General features: G+C 34.4%; 2 protein-coding genes across 2 annotated transcripts in view; one reads left to right on the top strand and one right to left on the bottom strand.

Moving 5' to 3' along the window:
* Positions 1-2,378: 2,378 nt before the first annotated feature.
* LOC123702266 lies at positions 2,379-7,698 on the top strand. Its single transcript, XM_045649958.1, has 5 exons — positions 2,379-2,655; positions 4,753-4,857; positions 5,581-5,742; positions 6,103-6,220; positions 6,614-7,698. The coding sequence occupies exons 1-5, from the start codon at positions 2,425-2,427 to the stop codon at positions 7,333-7,335; spliced, it is 1,338 nt and encodes a 445-aa protein (XP_045505914.1). The 5' UTR covers positions 2,379-2,424; the 3' UTR covers positions 7,336-7,698.
* A 983-nt stretch (positions 7,699-8,681) lies between these two features.
* The window catches only part of LOC123702520 (spectrin beta chain, non-erythrocytic 1), a 111,205-nt gene continuing 98,695 nt past the window's right edge, over positions 8,682-21,191 (bottom strand). The window contains exons 74-85 of the mRNA XM_045650300.1: positions 20,378-20,513; positions 19,893-20,057; positions 19,255-19,380; positions 18,633-18,741; positions 17,783-17,949; positions 16,753-16,970; positions 16,086-16,195; positions 15,371-15,440; positions 14,860-14,951; positions 13,609-14,229; positions 10,488-10,578; positions 8,682-9,752 (exon numbers count right to left, since the gene is read on the bottom strand). Of these exons, the coding sequence (XP_045506256.1) occupies positions 9,641-9,752; positions 10,488-10,578; positions 13,609-14,229; positions 14,860-14,951; positions 15,371-15,440; positions 16,086-16,195; positions 16,753-16,970; positions 17,783-17,949; positions 18,633-18,741; positions 19,255-19,380; positions 19,893-20,057; positions 20,378-20,513 (2,017 nt within the window). The 3' untranslated portion in view covers positions 8,682-9,640. The remainder of the gene's footprint in view (positions 9,753-10,487; positions 10,579-13,608; positions 14,230-14,859; positions 14,952-15,370; positions 15,441-16,085; positions 16,196-16,752; positions 16,971-17,782; positions 17,950-18,632; positions 18,742-19,254; positions 19,381-19,892; positions 20,058-20,377; positions 20,514-21,191) is intronic.

Genomic DNA, 21,191 nt, shown 5'->3' with positions numbered 1-21,191 from the left:
CAATTTTGAAGAAATTACATTTATGATGTATGTTTTTTTTATTGTTTATTATTTTAACTAATAATAAAATAAAAAAGATGTGCATTTCGTTTTTAGGAATTGAGTTATTTCTATATAACCACCAGTGAAGCTTGATGTCCTTTTAAAAGTTTAACATATGTTTAAAATATGCATTTTTAACTTGAACTTTGCAAAAAAGCGGAAAAAATACATATATCACAACAATATGTATTTGGTTGAATCGTTTTAAGAAGAATCTATGCTTATTCAAGATTTTTTTCATCTAAAAATGTTCAGCCATTTACCCGAAAGAAGAATACCATCCATACAAAAAATGCATTTAAAATACAGGCAATATGATATTTTAAACATTGTTTTTATCAATAAAGATAAAATGTGCCTCGTTCGTGTAATTAGTGTTTAGTACTTGTTTTTCGTAGTTATTTTGGCTATGTACAGTCAGTTAATTATGTTTTTTTTTAACAAAAATTAAACCGCTTCCAAATTGTCAGAACTAGACGAAACCTTTAAGATTAGAGTCTGTTGAAAATGTAAAAAAAAATGTGTGCGTGTACTAGAGTACACACGTAAGACGTGAAATTTCTTTATGACCTTATATTTCAAAAAATAATTTACTCTAAACAACTGTACAGAAATACGTCAATCACGCGTGGTAGGGATAAAAAAAAAGACGGCGCGTGACGGAAAAATGTCACGCGTAACGAAAAAATGTTACACTAATTTTTTATCCTCCGATAAAGAAGTTTCACATTTTTTTTTATTATAAATTTTCAGGATTATAAAAATACTCGAATATACTTCATATATAAAATTGGTCCGTTGTTTTTTTTACAAAAAACATTTTCGCATTTTTCATGTTGGTTATGGACAAGTACTAAATACTAATTTTTAATCTAGGCTGAGCTTAGAAATGGTAGATTTCATTTAATTACCCGTTTATAGGATAATAATTGAGTTGATAATTTATGTATTGCTTTCACAAAGTTAGTGTAAGTTTTAGTAATAAATATTAAAGTATTAACATATGATTTGTTTTATTTTTCCTATATATACATGTTATTATTGAAAGAAATGAGGTACATGTTTAAGTTTGTGGCACTGTATAAGACTTAAGTATCCCTTTTTTACAAAAATTGTGCGGGCGGAGATCGCAGCAGCCACGGTTTTATCCGCAGTGCTCCGCTCCTGTCGGTCTTAGCGTGATGATATATAGCCGATATATAGCCGTCCTCGATAAATGGGCTATCTAACACCGAAGGAATTTTTCAAATCTAAAACCAGTAGTTCCTGAGTATAGCACGTTCAAACAAACAATTTTTTATAGATCCATCCTACACGTGCTTGGTTCATTTTTATGGACATAAACTTAGACATAAAAATCTGTAAGTATCCTTTATCAAGCTATCATTCATCATACTAATTAGTACATTTAAATTCTCGCAAAACGCATTATAATTCGCACGGCTTTTTATGGCCTTGTATCCTTTTAAACACGCTAGAGAGTAGAGCCCACGTTTTCTTGTACGTAGTGTAGGTACGTATCTAGATAATATATCAAAGGTATAAGTTATTACTAAATAAATATAAATACAAACAAAATATTTATTTAGTTTATACATACTAAAAAAACATACTACTCTTGAAAATATTGCATCTTCGATCCTTGATAAGTGTGCAATCAGTTTGAATTTTTTTCCGTTTAAAGTGGGTCAATATCGAGGATACATACAATCATGTGAAGCTAATAAATGCGTAATAAAAAAGGAACTCATACTGTGGTTTTTAGGACATGAACTCTGAGATTACTGAAAACATTTTAAAGATGGTACTACACTGTCACAAGATCGGGGTGATATAGCATGCGGACCCTAGTGATACCGGGGCCGATGTATAGGTATTTCTTTATTCCCGTTTACTTCTATATCTCTCGATGGGTTGCAACCTATGGTTGCAACAAATTTGCGAAGGCCCTCCATATAATAATATTCATGGCTGATGGCCGGTAGCTCGCTCTAACATTAATAAATATGTTCTAATTGGATTTTATTACAACCAGAAGTGTAAGAACTAACACGTAAGAACTTAATTACATACAAAACAATCAACATTTCCCTTCCTGAATAAAGGAAAAAGATTGAACTCGTGTTGAACTCAAAGCCTATTTAGGCGGAAACGGATATACATATCTTACTTCACCTCCTCGAACAATGAACGCGCGGGAAATTAATAATTGCGCAAAAACAGCATCCGTTTGTTTGTTAATTTCGTTTTCTCATCAGTATTCCTTCGCGTGTTCATTTGGAAATACGCATCCCATCATTTCAATGTAATAAGTTTATCAAATAAACGTTAAATAATTGTTATTTATTAATAAAATTAATTAGTTTAATTTAGGCGGCAAAAATGACAGCTGTCAAAGTTGTGTCCTTCGTCTTTTTTGTGTTATCTGTTCAAGTACGTTGTTGGACTGTGGATATGGCGGAAATGAGAAAATTGGATGCGGAAATGGTGACAACTGAAAGAAGTGAAGAAGTTGATGAGGAAGAACGTATGAAGAATGATTTAAATGATGAATATCATACACCCATTAATTATGCTGAGGATTTAGAATACCAAAGTTATATGGAGAAAAGGGTGGGTATTTTTCGAAGCTGAAATACAGTTTTACAGATAAAATTAAAACAAAGACTATTAATATAGATAATGTCGTTTATACTGTGCATAAAACATTTTATATCTAATTAAAATATTTATTGTAATTCCTATATATGCTCGCGTGTACCAATTAATTAATTAACTTAGTATTCGAAAAAATCCGTTTAAAGTATTGTGGAAGAGCTTATGATGAAATTCTGCTTACTTAACAAACATAATACTCATTAACTTCATTATTTGAGGATATTACAAAACAAATAATTTCGTTGACTTTTGTTACATACAGTTTAATAATGTTAATAAATTACAATATTTATAGAATAAAAAGACGACGATTTCCTTTATTGCATAACTAGGTTTCCGCCCGCGGCTTCGCCCGCGCAGTCAAAGAAAAACCCGCATAGTCCCGTTCCCGTGGGATTTCCGGGATTGCGTCATTTCCCGGGATAAAAAGTAGCCTATGTCCTTTCTCGGGTATCAAAATATCTCCATACCAAATTTCATGAAAATTGGTTCAGTAGTTTAAGCGTGATTGAGTGACAGACAGACAGAGTTACTTTCGCATTTATAATATTAGTATGGATTACTTACTATACACCTTTTCTGTACCTACTAAATGGTCCTTATTTGGTAACCAATGTGGTTAATAGCATGGTTAATCATAATTTAATTAACTTTAACTTAAAACAAGGCATTTATTTTATTTTAATAAATAACTACCACTTTATCGATCCTTATCGAGTAGTAATCTATGTACAATACTACAATTGTATAAATCTAAGTACTTACTTTTTACGCTCTACGAAGCATATTCGATAATAACGAGATAATATTATGTTCAAAAGATTTATATCTTATATTTATTTAAATTATAAACTACTTGCTCGCTGCGGCTCTGCTTAGATGAGTAAAGTTGAAACGATGTTTTTATGTATACAGTTTTACTAGCTGCTCCGCGCGGTTTCACACCCGTGGCTCCACACCTGTTGGTCGTAGCGTGATGATATAGCCTTCCTCGATAAATGAGCTATCTAACACCGAAATAATTTTTCAAATCGGACCAGTAGTTCCCGAGATTAGCAAGTTCAAACAAACAAACAAACTCTTCAGCTTTATAATATTGATAGATAACTAGCTGTTGTTGCCTGTAATTTCACTCACGCGAATTTAAAATTTAATCATTCTCGAATCCAACTCATGACAAAAAAAAAACATTAAAATCGTAGGTACAGCCGTTTTAGAAAGTGTTCATTGTTCAAACGCACAGAAGAAATACATCCTACTGATATTATAAATGAAAAAGTTTGTCAGTATCATGTATGTATGTAGCTAGGAAATTACAATGTAAGTAGTGTAAGTAGCTAGGAAGACCCAGAATAACACTAAGCTATTTTTATCCCGGAAATCCCATGGGAACAGGAACTATGTGGGTTATTGTTTGACTACCTACGCGAGCGATGGAAAGACATAAAAAAATATTTATTGTAAGACTACGGGAGAGAAACTATCGTCGCAATTTAAGCATGAATCGTGCAATTTAAAAATGATTATTTAAATAACGATTAACAAGTGATAAAAAATATCTAACTTCGAATTATCGAGAGTTTTAATAATTAACTAAGTTTATCAAACGCTCATGCAATCTTAATAAAGAGACATGCGATATAAACGTTTCAAGTTGTTTATGGTGATATTTAAAATAGCTTAGCATTTTTGTTTTAGAGAATTGCATAGCATATGAGCCATAATAACATAAAATCATACAACAGGGTATTTTTATTACAAAATTAAAGTAGATAGCAAAGACATCTTCATACAAAAGCATATACGGTCTAGTAGACTAATTACTCTGAAAACTAATGGTAATTTAAAGTACGATGAATTACCTATATGACTTGTTTTTTCCTAATACAGCCTCCTTTGTTTAGTACTCTGGCTGCGCGGCTGGCGGCAAAATTTAAAATAGTTGACTACTTATTACTAAATCGACTAAATCCGATAATGTTCAAAACTGGGTCAATTGTTTTTGATAGTAACGGTTATATTAATTATTATCCTTTTGATTTTTATTTTCAGATTCATGGCGTTCTAAACAACGGGAGCATATACCTCGACGGCTTGCGTAAGGCGATGGCGCACTACCGCGAGACCCTTGAAAATTGTTCTACATTGACTACAACTGTAAGTTTTTATTAAAGTAGTATTTATATCAATTAAAATTGAGTTATTGTTGTTGTGTTTTTATGTGTTCGTTAATCACTTCGGGCTGTATAATGCAGTCACACACACGCTTAAAGTAAACTACGATCTAAGTTAACTCAAAAATATGTAATACTAGCTTCCGCCCGCGACTCCGTCCGCGCGGATAAATTAAGAAAAATTAAGATTAATTTTTTTCTACGTATTTTTCCGGGATAAAAAGTATCCTATTTTATGCCCAGGATAATAAGGTATAATTATACCAAGTTTCATCGAAATCAAAACGTTAGTTTTCACGTGATGCCTTCACATACAGACAGACAGACAGACAGACAGACAGACAGACAGACAGACAGACAGACAAATATTTTTTTAATCACATATTTGGGTTTGGTATCGATCCAGTAACACCCCCTGGTATTTATTTTTTCAATATTTTCAATGTACAGAATTGACCCTTCTACAGATTTATTATATGTATAGATTTGTAATAACGACATTGTCCACACTTAGTCTACACTCACCTTACAAATCAGTAAAGTTAATTCGTAGCTTTGGATATATACTTATTTAAAATAAATGTAAACTATTTTCAATTCCGAATTGGCTATGATCTTAAATACCTACTCTATATTCAATACTGAGAACTGCACTGCACTAGTTGTATAGTTTTGAGCTAAATAATATAATTTAAAATGACTCCAGCCTGCACCATCCACCTGGCTCCCAGAGAACGGAACCTACCACCAATCAGAGGAGGACATTTGCAGGAACGTCCTCGCAGCGAGTGATCAGGTCACGAAGCTGTCAGAACTGGCTCTGTGGGCTACTAATGAGTTACGGGAAAGAAAATTTGCTAAGAATAAGGTAATTTATTTATTAAAGATTTTATTCATTAGGTAAGTTATTATGGCTGAGTCAGGGTTCTGCGAAGAATCCGACAAAAGAAACCGACGGCTCATTTCCCTCGAGCCGCGGCTATTTTATGCAAGATTTTTATAGAAGAAATGGTTGATTGGATATAAAAATCAAAGAAAGATTAGCCTTTAATACACAATTTGGCACACGTGAATAAGAAGGATTTTCATAGTTAAGTAGCTTCGGATGATGTGGTACCTATATAAATAAAAGAAGAATATAAATCTATAATCTTTATTATGCTAGGTAGATACTACAAGTACAAACTATTTCTGTGAATATGGTTTTAATCAATTTTTTAATTTACAGGACTCAGCCCAAGAGGAAGAAGAATTACTTCTAAAATTAGCCTGGTTCTTGGACCAGTTGGCTCATCTTACTGGTTATATACCAGATCCTACTGACTTTCAAACTACAACAACACTTGGTAATTAATTCTAGCTAATATATTTATTCGGGACTAGCTGTGTTCTGCGGTTTTACCCGCATTGCTCCGCTCCTATTATAATAATAGATGGCTTATCGCTTGGTATCTTAAGATATTGAAGTTAAAATATATATTATCTTCGTCGTGTGTGATGCGCTTTATTTAATACTTTTTTAAAATCTCGTATGTATCTATTGCGTGACTGACAATTTAAATTAGTCAGTACTAATTTAAATTCAACAAGTGAGTTGATTAGCGTTTTTATTGTGGTTTTAATTATTACCGCATTATTCATCTCTAGAACAATGTGACAGATATTCATAAATGTACAAAATGTAAAGTAAAATTTTGGTACAAAACATATTTTTTTTTTAATTTTTGCATAATTTTCAGATTTTACAACCATAGAGTCGACTATTACAACAGATGAAACTCCAACACCAACAACAGATACGAGTAATTATGAAATTATGCAGTCTGTGGAAAACGGACCGCCTGTATCAAAAAACGCGCCAAAACATTTGGCAACCGTCAAGAAAATTCAAAAACGTTCCATTGACGAAACGACAAATCTTGTAAAGAATTACGTAAAATACAAACTCTGGAATAGTGATAATGATAATGAAATCAAGAATGATGATAACGAGTCCTTTGATGTGCAAAATCATTTGAACGTTAAACCAATTCAAAAACGCTCTATATCGATAAAACAGTCAACTATAATGAGCCCTTTGACATCCAAAAACCTATCAAAAATGAACTACAAGGGTGACCCTAAAAAGCGAGTAAATCGTCTTATGAAAAAATACCGCATAAAAGATAAAAAGACCATGCGAAAGATAGAAAAGAGGATACAAAAACGTTCAGTGTTTTATTATAGCGACGTAATTTCTGGGGTTCCTGAAAATCCAATGCAGGATTTGAGTTATCACGCAAAGAGTAAGCCGGGGACAGTAATAAATCCATCTTTTTCACAAGAGGATAATGTGTACGACTCTTTACGGGAACATCTCAATGTAGAACATTTGGATGAAGTGAAACGATTTGGCGCCAACGTGACGGTCGGAGTAGTTGCTTTGAATGTGGGAGTAAATAAAACTTTAGCGGATTCTTAGTTATAAAATTTATTGTAAATGTTTGTTATTGATTTAATTCAAATTGTGTTCGATTATTATTGATAATTATCATTTAGTTTATTTGTCGTAGTGTGCTAGCAGTGATATTTGAAAGAAAGGAAATACATTTAATTTTTTACTTTATTTGATTGAAATATGTGATAAAATCTACCAAGTACCATGTTTATTCGTAGGGTAAAATCGCCTAGTAGTAATTTTTGAATTTGTATGTACTCTTTGAAGTTGTACTTTCTAGGTTTTTTTATGGCAGAGGCTCTGACTATTACGTCAGTTTAGTTGATGATAATGTGATTTTATGTGTTCATTTTACTTAAGAAAATAAAATATGATCAAGTACTGAAATACGTTGTGTTATTTAAGTTTTTTCTATTTTTACAAACTAGGTGGGACCGATTGACTATATAATAAAGTAGGGTATAAAACAAAGTCGTTTTCTTTGTCCCTGTCTATGTATCTTTAAAACTACACAGGATGCGGCTTTTTTATAGATCAAAAAAATATATTTTAGAGTAATTCAGGAGGAATGTTTTAGTATGTAATTTAGTAAGTTTTAGACAATGCGGGCGAAGCCGCGGGCGGAAAGCTGGTTGATAATAAAAGCGATGTAAAATATTACAGTACTTTTTCGATTGTAGTCGAAGTGTAGGTGCGAAACAAAAAAAAAAACTCTCCGTATAAATGACAAATAAATAATAACGTATGGAAATTTAAATCGAAACGAGCTATGAGCAAGTCGTGAAACTGCCTTTTATTTCAACAGCACGAATAAATTGTGCTAATAATTCGTAGCAAAAGTCCGAACTTTTAAATGATGTTTTTATCAAGATAAAATTAGTACTTTAATTATGTGAATGTGCAAACTTAGTGTAGAATTAAAAATACCTATCTTACCAAGCCAATTAGGTACCTTTGATTTGACAAACTTGGTAAAAATAACTTATTTTAACTTAGTAAAATAATTTCTGATTTATTTTTCCTATATCCCAAGGTTGCCTGGAAGAAATCGCTTTTAAGCGATAAGGCCGCCAAATTGTACATTTATTTTAAGTTACGTTTCTGTAAATTTTGTTTTTGTGTGCATTGTACAATAAAATGTTTTCTATTCTATTCTATTCTAAAATAATTTATTTTGAATTTTAATTCAAATTGCAAGCCATTGAGCTTTTATAGATATGGCTAAAAAATTTATTGTTTTTAAAGTTTCTACTATAATAATATATTGTGTTGTGTATGGTTAAATGAATGAAATGGTGTTAAAGTCATGTATCATGTTTTTTGTATTAAGGGGGGGGGGGGGGGGTAGTGTAAAAAATAAAACACTCAAAATTATGCAAAATATATATTTCATACATCAAACTTAAAATAACATAATCCAGTACACGGTACACTTAAATATTAAGGCAAAAAAGGTCCAAACGTTAAAATTGGTCATTTATCAATAAGACCTATATAATAAACATGATTACTAAGCAACAATTTAAGATTTACCAACATTCTTTTAAGTTTCAATATTAATATAAATAAAGTTGATTTTTGACAATTTTTTTTTATTTCTATCTCCGTTTCCTTACTGTAAGTTTAATACGTATTAAAATCGTGCCGTCCCGTTCTATCGCTTACTGTTAGAGCGAGATGGCATTACACGTCAGAAAAAATTGTATAACGTTTATAAACTTGGGAAAATCAACGTCTTAACTTAACAAGGTGGTTATATTGTACTTTATATTAGAGAAAAATATATGTATGGACATATTTAGAACTTAATAATATTAAATTATTTATTAAATTCTACATCTGTTTATTTAAAATGAATGAAAGAATAAGTTTAATATCATGGAGTGATGCTAAATAATAATTATGCACAACATAGGTATAGATTAAATACGTTTGTAAAAATTTCAATGAACTTATTTTTGAGAATATTTTGGAATGTACTGGCAATCATCTACCATTTACAAAATTGGTCCCAATACTTTGTGACAAGAGGAATGTAAAATTGATCATCATTACGATAAAAAAATACAATAAATCGCTTAACGCGAAAAAAAAAGATAATAAAAAGGCACATAGCTTACAGACTAAACTATATCTACATAAAAGGCACAAAATAGACAAGATTTTTTTTATATAGCCACATCTATACGTGATTTTGACAGGTGTCATATTTGACAAGTGTAAAATTTTGACAGATTTCAAAGTTTGACGTTACGATTGACGTTTGCGTTTTTCGCCTTTTGTTTTAAGAAATAAATAATCGTCTACGATAATATCGCTCCTCTATCGATTACATGTGACTCTGCGGTCTCTTCTTTCTGCTGAACAGTCCGCCGAACACTCCCTTCTTGTCTTTCTTCTCTTTCGTGCCGCCCACCGAGAGTTCCGATTCGCCTGACGATCTGGAATTAAATTGGATTAATTAGTAAGCTAACGTAAAAGCTACCGCGAAATATTTTTCAAAATATTTTTACTAATATTTTATCACCTTTCTTTATCACCATTATATCTATATTATGTCATCTTTATAATATTCTATTACAGGTAAAAATCACCTTTCCACCTAAAAAGACAAGCCAAATTCGAGTCTTTGTATAATGTTTCGGTATGGCAGGACACAGAAGGCTGATCACATACTTGATATTATGAAAGAAAGTCGATCAGTGAAACAGATGTATGCATAATGCATCGGCCCCTTACCCCACTAGAGACACGGAAATTAAATGTTTTCATTATATGAAAACTAGCTTACCGCCCGCGGCTTCGCCTGCTTTGTCTAAAACCTAATAAATTATATACTAAAACCTTCCTCTTGAATCACTCTATCTATTAAAAAAAACCGCATCAAAATCCGTTGCGTGGTTTTAAAGATTTAAGCATAAAAAGGGACATAGGGACAGAGAAAGCGACTTTGTTTTATACTATGTAGTGATAACTTCCCTACTAAACATGAGATCTCCCTCTACATATAAAACCCCCGAAAGAAAATAAGAGACTAATTCCTACTCTCTCTTTACCACCCATCTATTATACCCATCTATTGCTTACACACCTACTATTTCTCCTCCCATCTTTTTCAGACTCCTACTCTCTATCTCTGCCTATCTCTATCTCTATCTACCTCTCCCATCTCTTACCTAGAAGCCGGTCTCTGGTCCAACGCTGGTGATCCACCGCTACCGGCCACGGACGCCGGTCGAGTGTTCGTGCCGCTGTTACCGCCGTACGCTGTTTGAAATATATATAAATTAGTATAAAAATATATAAATATTGTATGTAATTATATATGTAATTGTATACGTCCAAATAACATAACATTTTCTACTTTATAATAATTTTGGAATGAACAAATTAATCGAAACTAGAAAGATATTAGTGTAATTATCTTCAAGAGTTATTTATTTATTTCACTCTAAGTACAAAGAGGAAACCTTACGAAAAAGAAAATGTACAACTTATTTGGCGGCCTTATCACTAATAAGTGATCTCTTTCAGGCAACCAGGTTTAAGGTAGCAATAGTGTTATATGGACGCATTCAATAATTATAGTAATACTAAACACACACACATCTACATCTACTATAAATTCACACAAGCAGTTCTACACCCAAAGCAAAAAATAGACACACACAGATGAAACAATTTAAGTGTAATAGTATTAAAATAGACTGTATTACAATAATAAATATTATATTATGTTTTATCTGTGCGTACAAAATTTTCAGACAACATATAGCTAAAGCCTTACAGTAAAATCACCGAAAAACACATTCGAGTAATATTCACACAATAAATAATATTAAAACCACAAAAATAATTTTGATTTTCTCAAATGTTTTATTCTATCTAAATAAATTATACCAAAATAACAAAATGTTAAAACTACGTAAAAAACACGAATAATATAACACACCGAAACACAAAAAACACCATAAATGCATAGGTTTTATTAAATATTATTAGATTGATAATATGTTTATTTTATTATTACGTCATTTTAGAAAAAAAAATCTGCAAAAAAGACGTGTGTCACTCGGGGACTGCCGCGGTAAAGCTATTGCATAGCATGCCTTCAAGCCACGCCTCCGAGCCCGTCGGAGTGGGGAGCGTGAGGTTTTTCGTTACGGAATATCTCGATTCGGTCCCCGCGCTCAAGGCCCGCGATAGAAGCTATGCAATCGCTTAAAAACCTTTGCATTTATCTTGTTAAAGTAATTATTTTTACTGGATCCAAGCTTAACCCGCTCACCATAATAACTTACTTAAAATACTTGTCTAAGTAAAAACTAAAATATTAAGCTTACATAAAGCACAGTAAAGTAACAAATAAATACATTTTTAACAAGTTTCACAAATGGTAGATATGTTCTGGTTAGCTTATCTGTCAGTTAAAATCTATACTTATATTTTAATATCATAAAGCTGAAGAGTTTGTTTATTTGAACACGCTAATCACAGGAACTAGTTGTCCGATTTGAAAAATTATTTCGGTGTTAGATAGCCCATTTATCGAGGAAAGCTATAGGCTACAGGAAGCGCTAGGCATCATCACGCTAAGACCAGCAGGAGCGGAGCACTGCGGGTAAAAATGCAGGGCATAGCTCGTCACAAATAATAACATTTATGTCAAAGTGTCAAAAAACCTACCAGTCTCTTTATCAACAAGTCGTGAAACTCGCCATTAAAATATTACATACATCTATCTACATTAAAAAGTCAAGCGAAGAAAATTCTTAATCTAGTGTTGCCAGGAAGAATAAAGCTAAAAAAAGAAGACCACAAAATACGTAACTATACTGGCAATAGAAGATAATTTTACCACAAAAATATGATTATTAAATCTGATATTTCTTCGCAATATTTTAAAATATTTTTATATTTAAAGTAAATCGATAACAAAAATAAAAAACAGTAATTTTCGAACAATAGATACACATACACTAAAGAACAAAATTTAGCGTCAATTGTTTTTGTGCTAAATTTGCTTTTTTATATTAAATTTTAATAATAATGATTGTATTTTTGTGGTAATATTATTTTTATTATAAAATAGTATACATACAATGCACTTTATGTAGAACATAGAGAAGATGGCTCGGTCCTTTGGCAGCAGTAAAATGCATAATTTAGATAAATACATTTTGAATAATTACAATAGTAAAGAAAGTAAAAAGTTCATCAAAAACGGTAGAGCGCTATCAAAAATATTGCTTTTCATAGTTTATTTTCAAAATAATTTCCAAGGAAATTTTTTTAAACTTTTGTCACAAAAAAAAAACGAGCGCCATTTTTCAAAAATTATACCGAAAGAAAATGATACTGAAAATAGTAAAAAGGACGGATATTATAATAGTAAAAGGTATTTACTACAATAATATTATAATTTTTAGCGTATTTGATGATCTTTCTAAAAAAACAAATTTGAAATAACAATAGCATAGAGAATCTCGTAATATAAGAGAAATACAAAGCTATTCAACAGCTATATAATATAATGTTCTTACAAATGTTATTAATATTCAATAAATAAATAATATAATATAATAATCACAGCTTATAAACATATTTTTGTTAGTTAATGGACGTGGGTACAGGATAATTCCTTTAAAAATATCATAGTTTCAAAAAATCGGATGAATAATTTCTTCTCCATAGATACTGCTTTCCGAATCGGTGGTAAATGTTAAAAATATGTAATGACGATCCAAAAGTGCTTCTCGAAGAAGTCTAATTGAATAAATAAATGTTTGAGTTTATTGTGTCGATTTAATTTAGGTAGTCTATAAAAAAATACAGTTACATAAAAAATCTTAATCCATACTTCCATACTTAATATTATAAATACGAAAATAACTCTGTCTGTCTGTCTGTTACTCAATCACGCCTTAACTACTGAACCAATTTGCATGCAATTTTATATAGAGATATTTTGATACCCGAGGAAGGATAGGATAGGTTTTATCCCGGAAATCTAACGGGAACGGGAACTATGTGGGTTTTTCTTTGACTGTGCCGGCGACGCCGCGGGTGGAAAGCTAGTTCTTCATAGTTGTGATTTTATGGTCACCGTTCCCTGAGATAAATGTCTAAATATTTTTTCAATCATACCCATGAAATAAAATTAGTAACAACTTTTAACATCTATTAAATATACACAAAAAAAAATCATCCTGCACCCAACGCCCCTACCAAAAAACTACCACTAACTACTAACACACTAAAAATACTCAAAATCCACTAAAAACCACACAAACTGACCGAGTTCACTCGCCGAGTAGAAATGCGACGTAGTTTCAACCCCTTGCCAATTGTTATTCCACCCCGAGTTTCTCTGCTCTTTTTCCTGCCAATTCTTATTCACTTTCTGCTGGAAGCTGTTCACAAGAGCAGTGACCGATTTCTCGCCCCTGTCTTGAGGGTTTGGACCCCCAGGGTTCGAACCCCCGGGGTTCTGACCCCCAACTTCCCTCTCGTATCTATAGCTCTGTTCGTACACGCGTTCATTATTGGCATTTCGATCGAACCTTTCGCTCGAACTGCGCTCCGAGACGGAGTTTCGTTCGCTAACGTTCGAATTTCTATCAAATTCCCTGTCACTCGAACTCGACGCCCTTTCTGTTACGGTTGAACCCCTTTCTGACCCCCTTTCTATCATCGAACCCCTTTCCGACCCCCTTTCTGACACAACCGAACCCCTTTCTGACATAACAGAGCTTCTGTCCACAGACGCTCTTTCTGAGCCTGGTCGTGATCTCGTATTGATCCTCTCTGGTAAGGCTGGACCCCTTTCTGACAATATGGGACCCCTTTCTGATATTATAGGAACCCTTTCTGGTATAGCTGGCGGTCTTTCGGTCACTGTGGGCTCTGCTTCGGCGGCTATGTTGGATTTTAAAGGTTTTATTAATTACTTTTAAATAATTGAACTTGCAAAGTTTTAAAATGTAGTTTTAGGTAAATATTGAGGAATTGAAAGTGATTTTACCTAATTTTTTGAATAAGTAAATAATTTAAAAAAAAATACCTTCAACCTTCAACCAACCTTTTGCAAGTTCAATTATTATCACGTATTAAAATACTCATTAAAATTTAGAAATATAAGTAAATCTTAAATAAAATAACGTGCACATTGCAACGATCACAGAAGCTTGTAACGAAAAATAAAGCTGACATTCACGACAAAAATTTAACTTTGATTTTCTTTGTAGTATATAATAAATCCCAGAGACAAGGACAGATATATAATAGAAACAAAGAAACAGTGCATAAAACAAACAATTAAAATAAGTTTTTAATTTATTTAAATAAATATTAGGACAAAATCTGTCAAAAAACCAATCAGTAAAACAAAAAATGGACTATTAAAAATCATATTTTCAATTTTTAACTTAAAATTCTATATTTTCTGGAAAACATATTCTCATTGCTTTACTTAAAAACCTACACTTGAAAAAAAATTTTTGTTCACATCAAAAACGGCTGTACCATTTTCGATGCAGTTCTACCTACCTTCCTTCTGCGACTTGATGAACTCCGCGTTGATATCTCTACCGTTTGAGAAACGGGACCGGCCCCACGAGCCGCTAGCGTGTTCAGAGTTTCTGTGAATTAATCAATGTATGAATAAATGCATAAAAAATAAATATATATCACACGCCTTCGCTTCGCTTTGAAGACACATTTGCACACGCCTTCGCTTCGCTTCGCTTTGAAGAATGGTTCAAATTACACCATTTTAATTATTTATGCAAATATTATTAATGTTCAGAATAGATCAACACGATTTGGAACAGTTCTTTGGCATATTATGATAATAATATACAGTTACATATTTTGTAAAATTAAATTGTAATACTGAAATGACTTAAAAGAGCAACTATGGAGTTTCTTGCCGGTTCTTCTCCATAGATACTGCTTTCTGAATCGGTAGTAAATGTTAAAAAATGTTACGACGATTCAAAAGTGCTTTTATAAGAAGTCTAATTGAATAAATGTTTGAGTTTGAGTTTATTTTATTCACCTTAGAATAACATCGCCATCATCTTGTGGCGGTGGTTGTCTTGGAGGCAGTGAGGGCAGTACTGACGATTCTGTAATAAGAAAAAAGTATTTTTTTATTCTTTTCCTTATTTAAGAGAATTGTTTGGTATTCTTTAAAAAAATATCATTTATAAAGCACTAGGTTTCCGCCCGCGGCTTCGCCCGCGCAGTCAAAGAAAAACCCGCATAGTTCCCGTTCCCGTGGGATTTCCGGGATTGCGTCTTTTCCCGGGATAAAAAGTAGCCTTTTTCGCTTGTGCGATTCAGAGCGAGGTGTCGCTACAGTTACTTTCGCATTTATAATATTAGTATGGATTTAATGCTGTAAAACTAAATTATAAGTGACTGAATAAGGCTCACTATAGCGCCTAAATATTGTATTAAGCCAAACTGCCAAATCATGTATTAGGCAGTTTTCTAATGACCGATATTATAGACTTTAAACATTACTGCAACGAAATAAGTCGCTAATAATTAATATCAATGAATATTTAATTTAATACAACTCCCAATATAGTTATTATAAAAACATTTTTAATACATACTAGCGGTCCGCCCCGACTTCGCCCCTGGTACATATTTCGCAATAAAAGGTAGCCTATGTTCTTTCTCAGGATCTAAAGATTGTCTGTGCCAAATTTCATCAAAATCAGTCCAGTAGTTTATGAGCCTATTCATTATGTAGATAAACATACCTATATTCCTCTCCGTAGACGCTCTATGCTCTTGTAAAATTTCGCTCTGCGTCCGCACCTTGCGTTGCGCGTCCGGTGATGAAGCTGCTGATGATGATGATGAAGCGTTCCTGAAGAACATATTTAATTCATTTTTTATTATACAATATTCGCACATTCATGTGATACATTAACAGAATAGTAATAACTAATTTTCAACCGACTTCAAAAAGGAGACGATTTTCAATTCAACTGTATTTTTCTGGGTTTTCTACCGCAGAACTTTCGGCTAGTTGAACCGTACTTTCATTTTTTTATTTGAAATTTGGTGACTATCATGTGATTTACGCAAGTACAGTGTTATATATGTGTGCGTGGCTGCGTCCGGCTATGTTTCTTTATATAAATAAATCAGTGCTCAACCCCAACCCACTCACTCAACCTCAATCCACTCACTCACTCAACCCCGACCCACTCACTAAACCCCAACACACTCACTCAACCCAACCAATCTCTCACAAACCCACCCACTCACTCAACCCCATCCCACCCACTAAACCCCAACACACTCACTCAACCCAACCCAAGCAATCTATCACAAACCCACCCACTCACTCAACCCCAACCCACCCACTCAGAGACCCCCAACCCACCCACTCACTCAACCCCAACCCACCCACTCACTCACCTCAGGCGACGCCTCACTGCATCCGCGGGCGATGCACTGGCCGCATACGGGGTGAGCTGCAGTTGCGGAGGCAATGCAGCGTGGAACGATATCTTCGCGACCCAGTCCAGCATGAGCGAGCGACTGGCGCAAGCGAATAGATACTCGGCGCCGTCCGTGCAAGCCAGTCGGAACACGTGAGCGCGTTTCGTGTAGTCGCTGGCCGGTTCGCAACGGGCCTGGGAGGGGAAAAAGATAAAAATTAACAATAAAAAAAATTATTGTTTGTATGAATTTTTAATCTAATTTAATTTTTAATCTGTAACTATTATGTTTATGTATTAAATTTAAATCTGCAATTTAAATATTTACCATAAAATAATCGCCGCTCAGGCATTGCCTAGTGCGGGAACCAATGATTTTATTTCCTGTATTTTAACGTTTTTTCTTTAAGAAACTGTATTAAGCACCATGTAATGTATGTATGTATGATCGATGTACGTGTCTTAAAGAATAAATAAATTTTTAATTTTTTTAATTTTTTTTTAAACAAGAAACCACGGTAAAAGTGAAACTTTTTTCACACTATAGACATTTAACTAAAAATTATCGTATTTGAACAATAATTATCGTACGTATCGTGCGTCACGCGACATGTGCTACACACACCAAAAAGTTTGAGACGACTTAATAAAAGTTTCACTTTAAAAAAATATACATAAACTAGCGGTCCGCCCCGGCTTCGCCCGTGGTACATATGAAAAATAGATGTTGGCCGATTCTCAGACTTACCCGATATGCACAGAAAATTTCATGAGAATCGGTCCAGCCGTTTCGGAGGAGTATGCAGACTAACATTGTGACACGAGAATTTTATATATAAGATGTAAATATATAGTCGCTACAGGTACCAACAGCTCGCCGAACCCACCCCCACTACGTTTTACCCTGCCCCCACTACGTTTTACTCTCCCCCTACTATATTTACCCTCCTCCTACTACGTTTTACCCTCCCCCCACTTTTTTCCCGCCTCCCCCTTCCCCCACTCACATTAAGTATAGCCACAGGTGGGGCGGCGGCCTTCGAGCTGGCGAAATCACCCTGGTCCCTGAAGAAACAGAGCAACTGTCCACAAAGCACGCCGTAGTACGAGCGCCATGAACGTACGGTCGCCCGCTTACCACCTACGCCCGCTTCTTGCTTGCGTTCTAGATAACCTGAAGAAAAACATTATTAAATAAGACAAAGTGATATATGAAAATACTTAGTGCCGGAAGAAAATTCAGTTCACCACAGTAACTAGCTTTCCACCCACGGCTTCGCCCGCGTTGAATAAACCCTAATAAATTATAATATACTAAAACCTTGCTCTTGAATCATTATATCTATTAAAAAAAACGCATCAAAATACGTTGCTTAGTTTTAAAGATTTAAGCATACAAAGGGACATACGGACAGAGAAAGCGACTTTGTTTTATACTATGTAACGATAAATAACCGAATCACAAAAAGATTGAATGAAATTAAATAAATTTGAAATTGGAACAATTCTATATTTTGAAATATCGTCTCAACTTAATTAACAGTAGATGCGAATTTAAATATCAATTTATCGTGTAAAATTCAAGCATAAAAAGGAGTTTGATAATTGCATAAAGTTGGCGGATGCATAAAAAGTATCAGATCATTTTAATACCAGCAGAAGTAAAATTTCTTTCAATCTTTTTTACGCTTCACTACATGACTGTTCTCTATGACTACTCGTGTATCTCGTGTCTACTCTAATTTTGATTACCTTTTACCACATTTTCACAATATCCAGAGCTCTATGGTCGTTGACTCTCTATCACGTATAAATATACTCTATGTCCTCTATAGTCTATAGTCAATACAACTGTACCTTCAATCTCAACAGGCGGTAGTTCATCAGGCTGGCGATGTCTTCGGAAGCTTTGTGTCCGACGACGAGTTGTGAACGAAGGCGTGCGTTTCGGTGTTTTTGTACCGACCTGGAGATGAAAAATAAGTTTAAAGACAAGAATTTTAGAAATAAGATAATTTTTTCCGTTTTATAATGACATGATGGTGTAGTATTATGGGTTAGTGCAAATATTTAATGTGCATATTACGTGCACTAACCTATACATAACACGCACGTAAAATAAGCACTTGAACAAAATTTTTCAAAAACTGTCAATAGTGAAACAGTCAATTTAATTCTTAAATGTATGCTTGTGTGTACACTGTACATGCTGCATGCATACGACGTTTATGTGTGTGCGCGCCTGTACGAGCGTGTTTGTGTGTATGTATGTTCTACTCATACACTCTGTTCGAGCATGTTTTGGTTGTGTGTAGCTTTGTGCGATTGCTTGAAATATATTAAATATATTAATAAGTGTGCGTGTATGTTGGTGCCTACGTGTGTATGTGTATATGTGTGTGTTTATATTATGTATTTACGTGCGTATTTTTGTGTGAATGTGTGCGCGCTTATGTTTGTGTGTGTATGCCATACTTACACTCATACTCTCAGCCCGTTTAACGAGTGCGTCCGATTTGGGCAAGCGCTCGAACTGCGGCGCCGGTGTGTATGTTTCTTCTGAGGATACAACGCTCTCGGCTTGGTTGCTCAGTTGCCGCTCCAACTGGGGAAAATTATTAATAAATTATAATTTCTATTATAAAAAAAATTATATTTATAAAGCATTTGAATGCCATACAATGAAAATATCAAATTTACATCAACATTGTTGCTATGATTATGAGACATAGTAAAGCGACCAGTCTATCTGTTTGTCTGTCAGTCCATTTATCCGGCAGTCAGTTTGTGTACACAATCTGTCAGTCTATATACATCTATATAATATAGTCTATGTGTCATACGTCAGTTGGTTTCTCTGTCAGTCTATAGATTGTTATGTTTATGTCATTTGTCAGTCTGTTTGTCTATCAGCCTACATGATTATTGTTTATGCCATCTGTCAATCGGGATGTTCGTCAGTCTATATGTTTGTATCACTTGTCAATTTGTCAGTTTTTATGTTCGTGTCATGTATCAATCAGTCCGTCTGGCATTGTGTCACCTGTTAGTTCACCTGTCAATGTATATATTTCAGTAACTCTTTGTCAGTTTGTTCGTCTGTCTGTCTGTACATACCTCCGGGCGGCCCTGCTGCGAGCCGCTCTCCCGGCGCCGCTCCTCAGCGATCCTCTCCATCTCCCTCCTCTTCACCAGCTGCATCCTCTCCATCTCCTGCTGTTCAGCGTGTCGGCGACGCGCCTGTTCCTCCTCTTGTTTCTGCTCTTTGAACGATTTCTCGATCTGTGCGGAGGATTTGGGAATTAACAAAACCGTTTAAAGTAGCTCATTAGATTAGTATTAACAATATTGGTTTTAAAAAGACAATTCGTTATCAATCTTATAACTTACAACATGAGGGGATGAATGAAGATTAAACACATTTTTAACCTAATAAAATAGCGTGTGTGCCGAGCACACGTGTCTCGAAGTGAAACTTTTTTGGCAAGATTCGAAGATAGCAAAATCGTCGCCTTACTCCATGACGTAGCAGTATTGCCATGAGGCGACCTAGAAATTTTACTCTACGCCTAAAGAGGTTTCACTTTAAAAGATCTACTTACAAGTGTGATCCTCTTAAGAGCGTTGAATCTGTCCTTTTGAGCGTCGATGGTCTCTTCTAGATCACGATGCCTATTGATAAGCTCTTCAGTTTGAGCCACGCTGTCACCATACTTGCCGTCTCTAACTAGCGGCACTCTGTGGAAATATAATAAAAAAATATGATAAATTTATACCGTCGTCGTCGTCGTCGAACGTCTAGGTATTCATATTACAGAATGGATGTCAAGTTTATCTATAAATAAATGTTTAGTTTTTACGTTTTTTTAATTCACAAGGCAGGTTCTTATGGTGAGAAAATACGTTATGCCCCATCCACACGCTGGCTGTTTGTCACAAACACCGCAAACAGCAAACGAAGTCCCAAACACCAACCGCAATCACCCAACACAAACAGCCATCCACATGCTTGGCGAACGTTCATAACATTCCGAATCGGCAATCATGCAAGGATGCATGATTGCCGATTCGGAATGTTATGAACGTGATCTGGCAAGAAAACCGACACCGATGCCGAACACTGCCCGACACAAACACAAACAGGCAAACAACGACAAACACCCATCCACACGTCCGTGTTTAGTCCTGTAGCTCTCCCTCGTAGATAAGTAGCTGGCACTCGTAGACCTGTATTATCACTCCTACAACTATAGCTGGTACTCGTAGACAAGTAACTGTCACTCGTAGGCCCGTAGCTCGCACGTGTAGCCCCATATCTGTCACTATATCACTCACCTAGCACTAATCCAGTGGTCAAGCGCGTCCGCATCCCTCAAGAACACGAGCGCATCCAGGTGATGTTCATATATCTGCGCC

Source organism: Colias croceus, chromosome 23 (assembly GCF_905220415.1).
Source record: "Colias croceus chromosome 23, ilColCroc2.1".
NCBI lineage: Eukaryota > Metazoa > Arthropoda > Insecta > Lepidoptera > Pieridae > Colias > Colias croceus.
The sequence above is the reverse complement of the archived record's forward strand: the minus strand, read 5'-3'. Positions and strand labels throughout refer to the sequence as shown.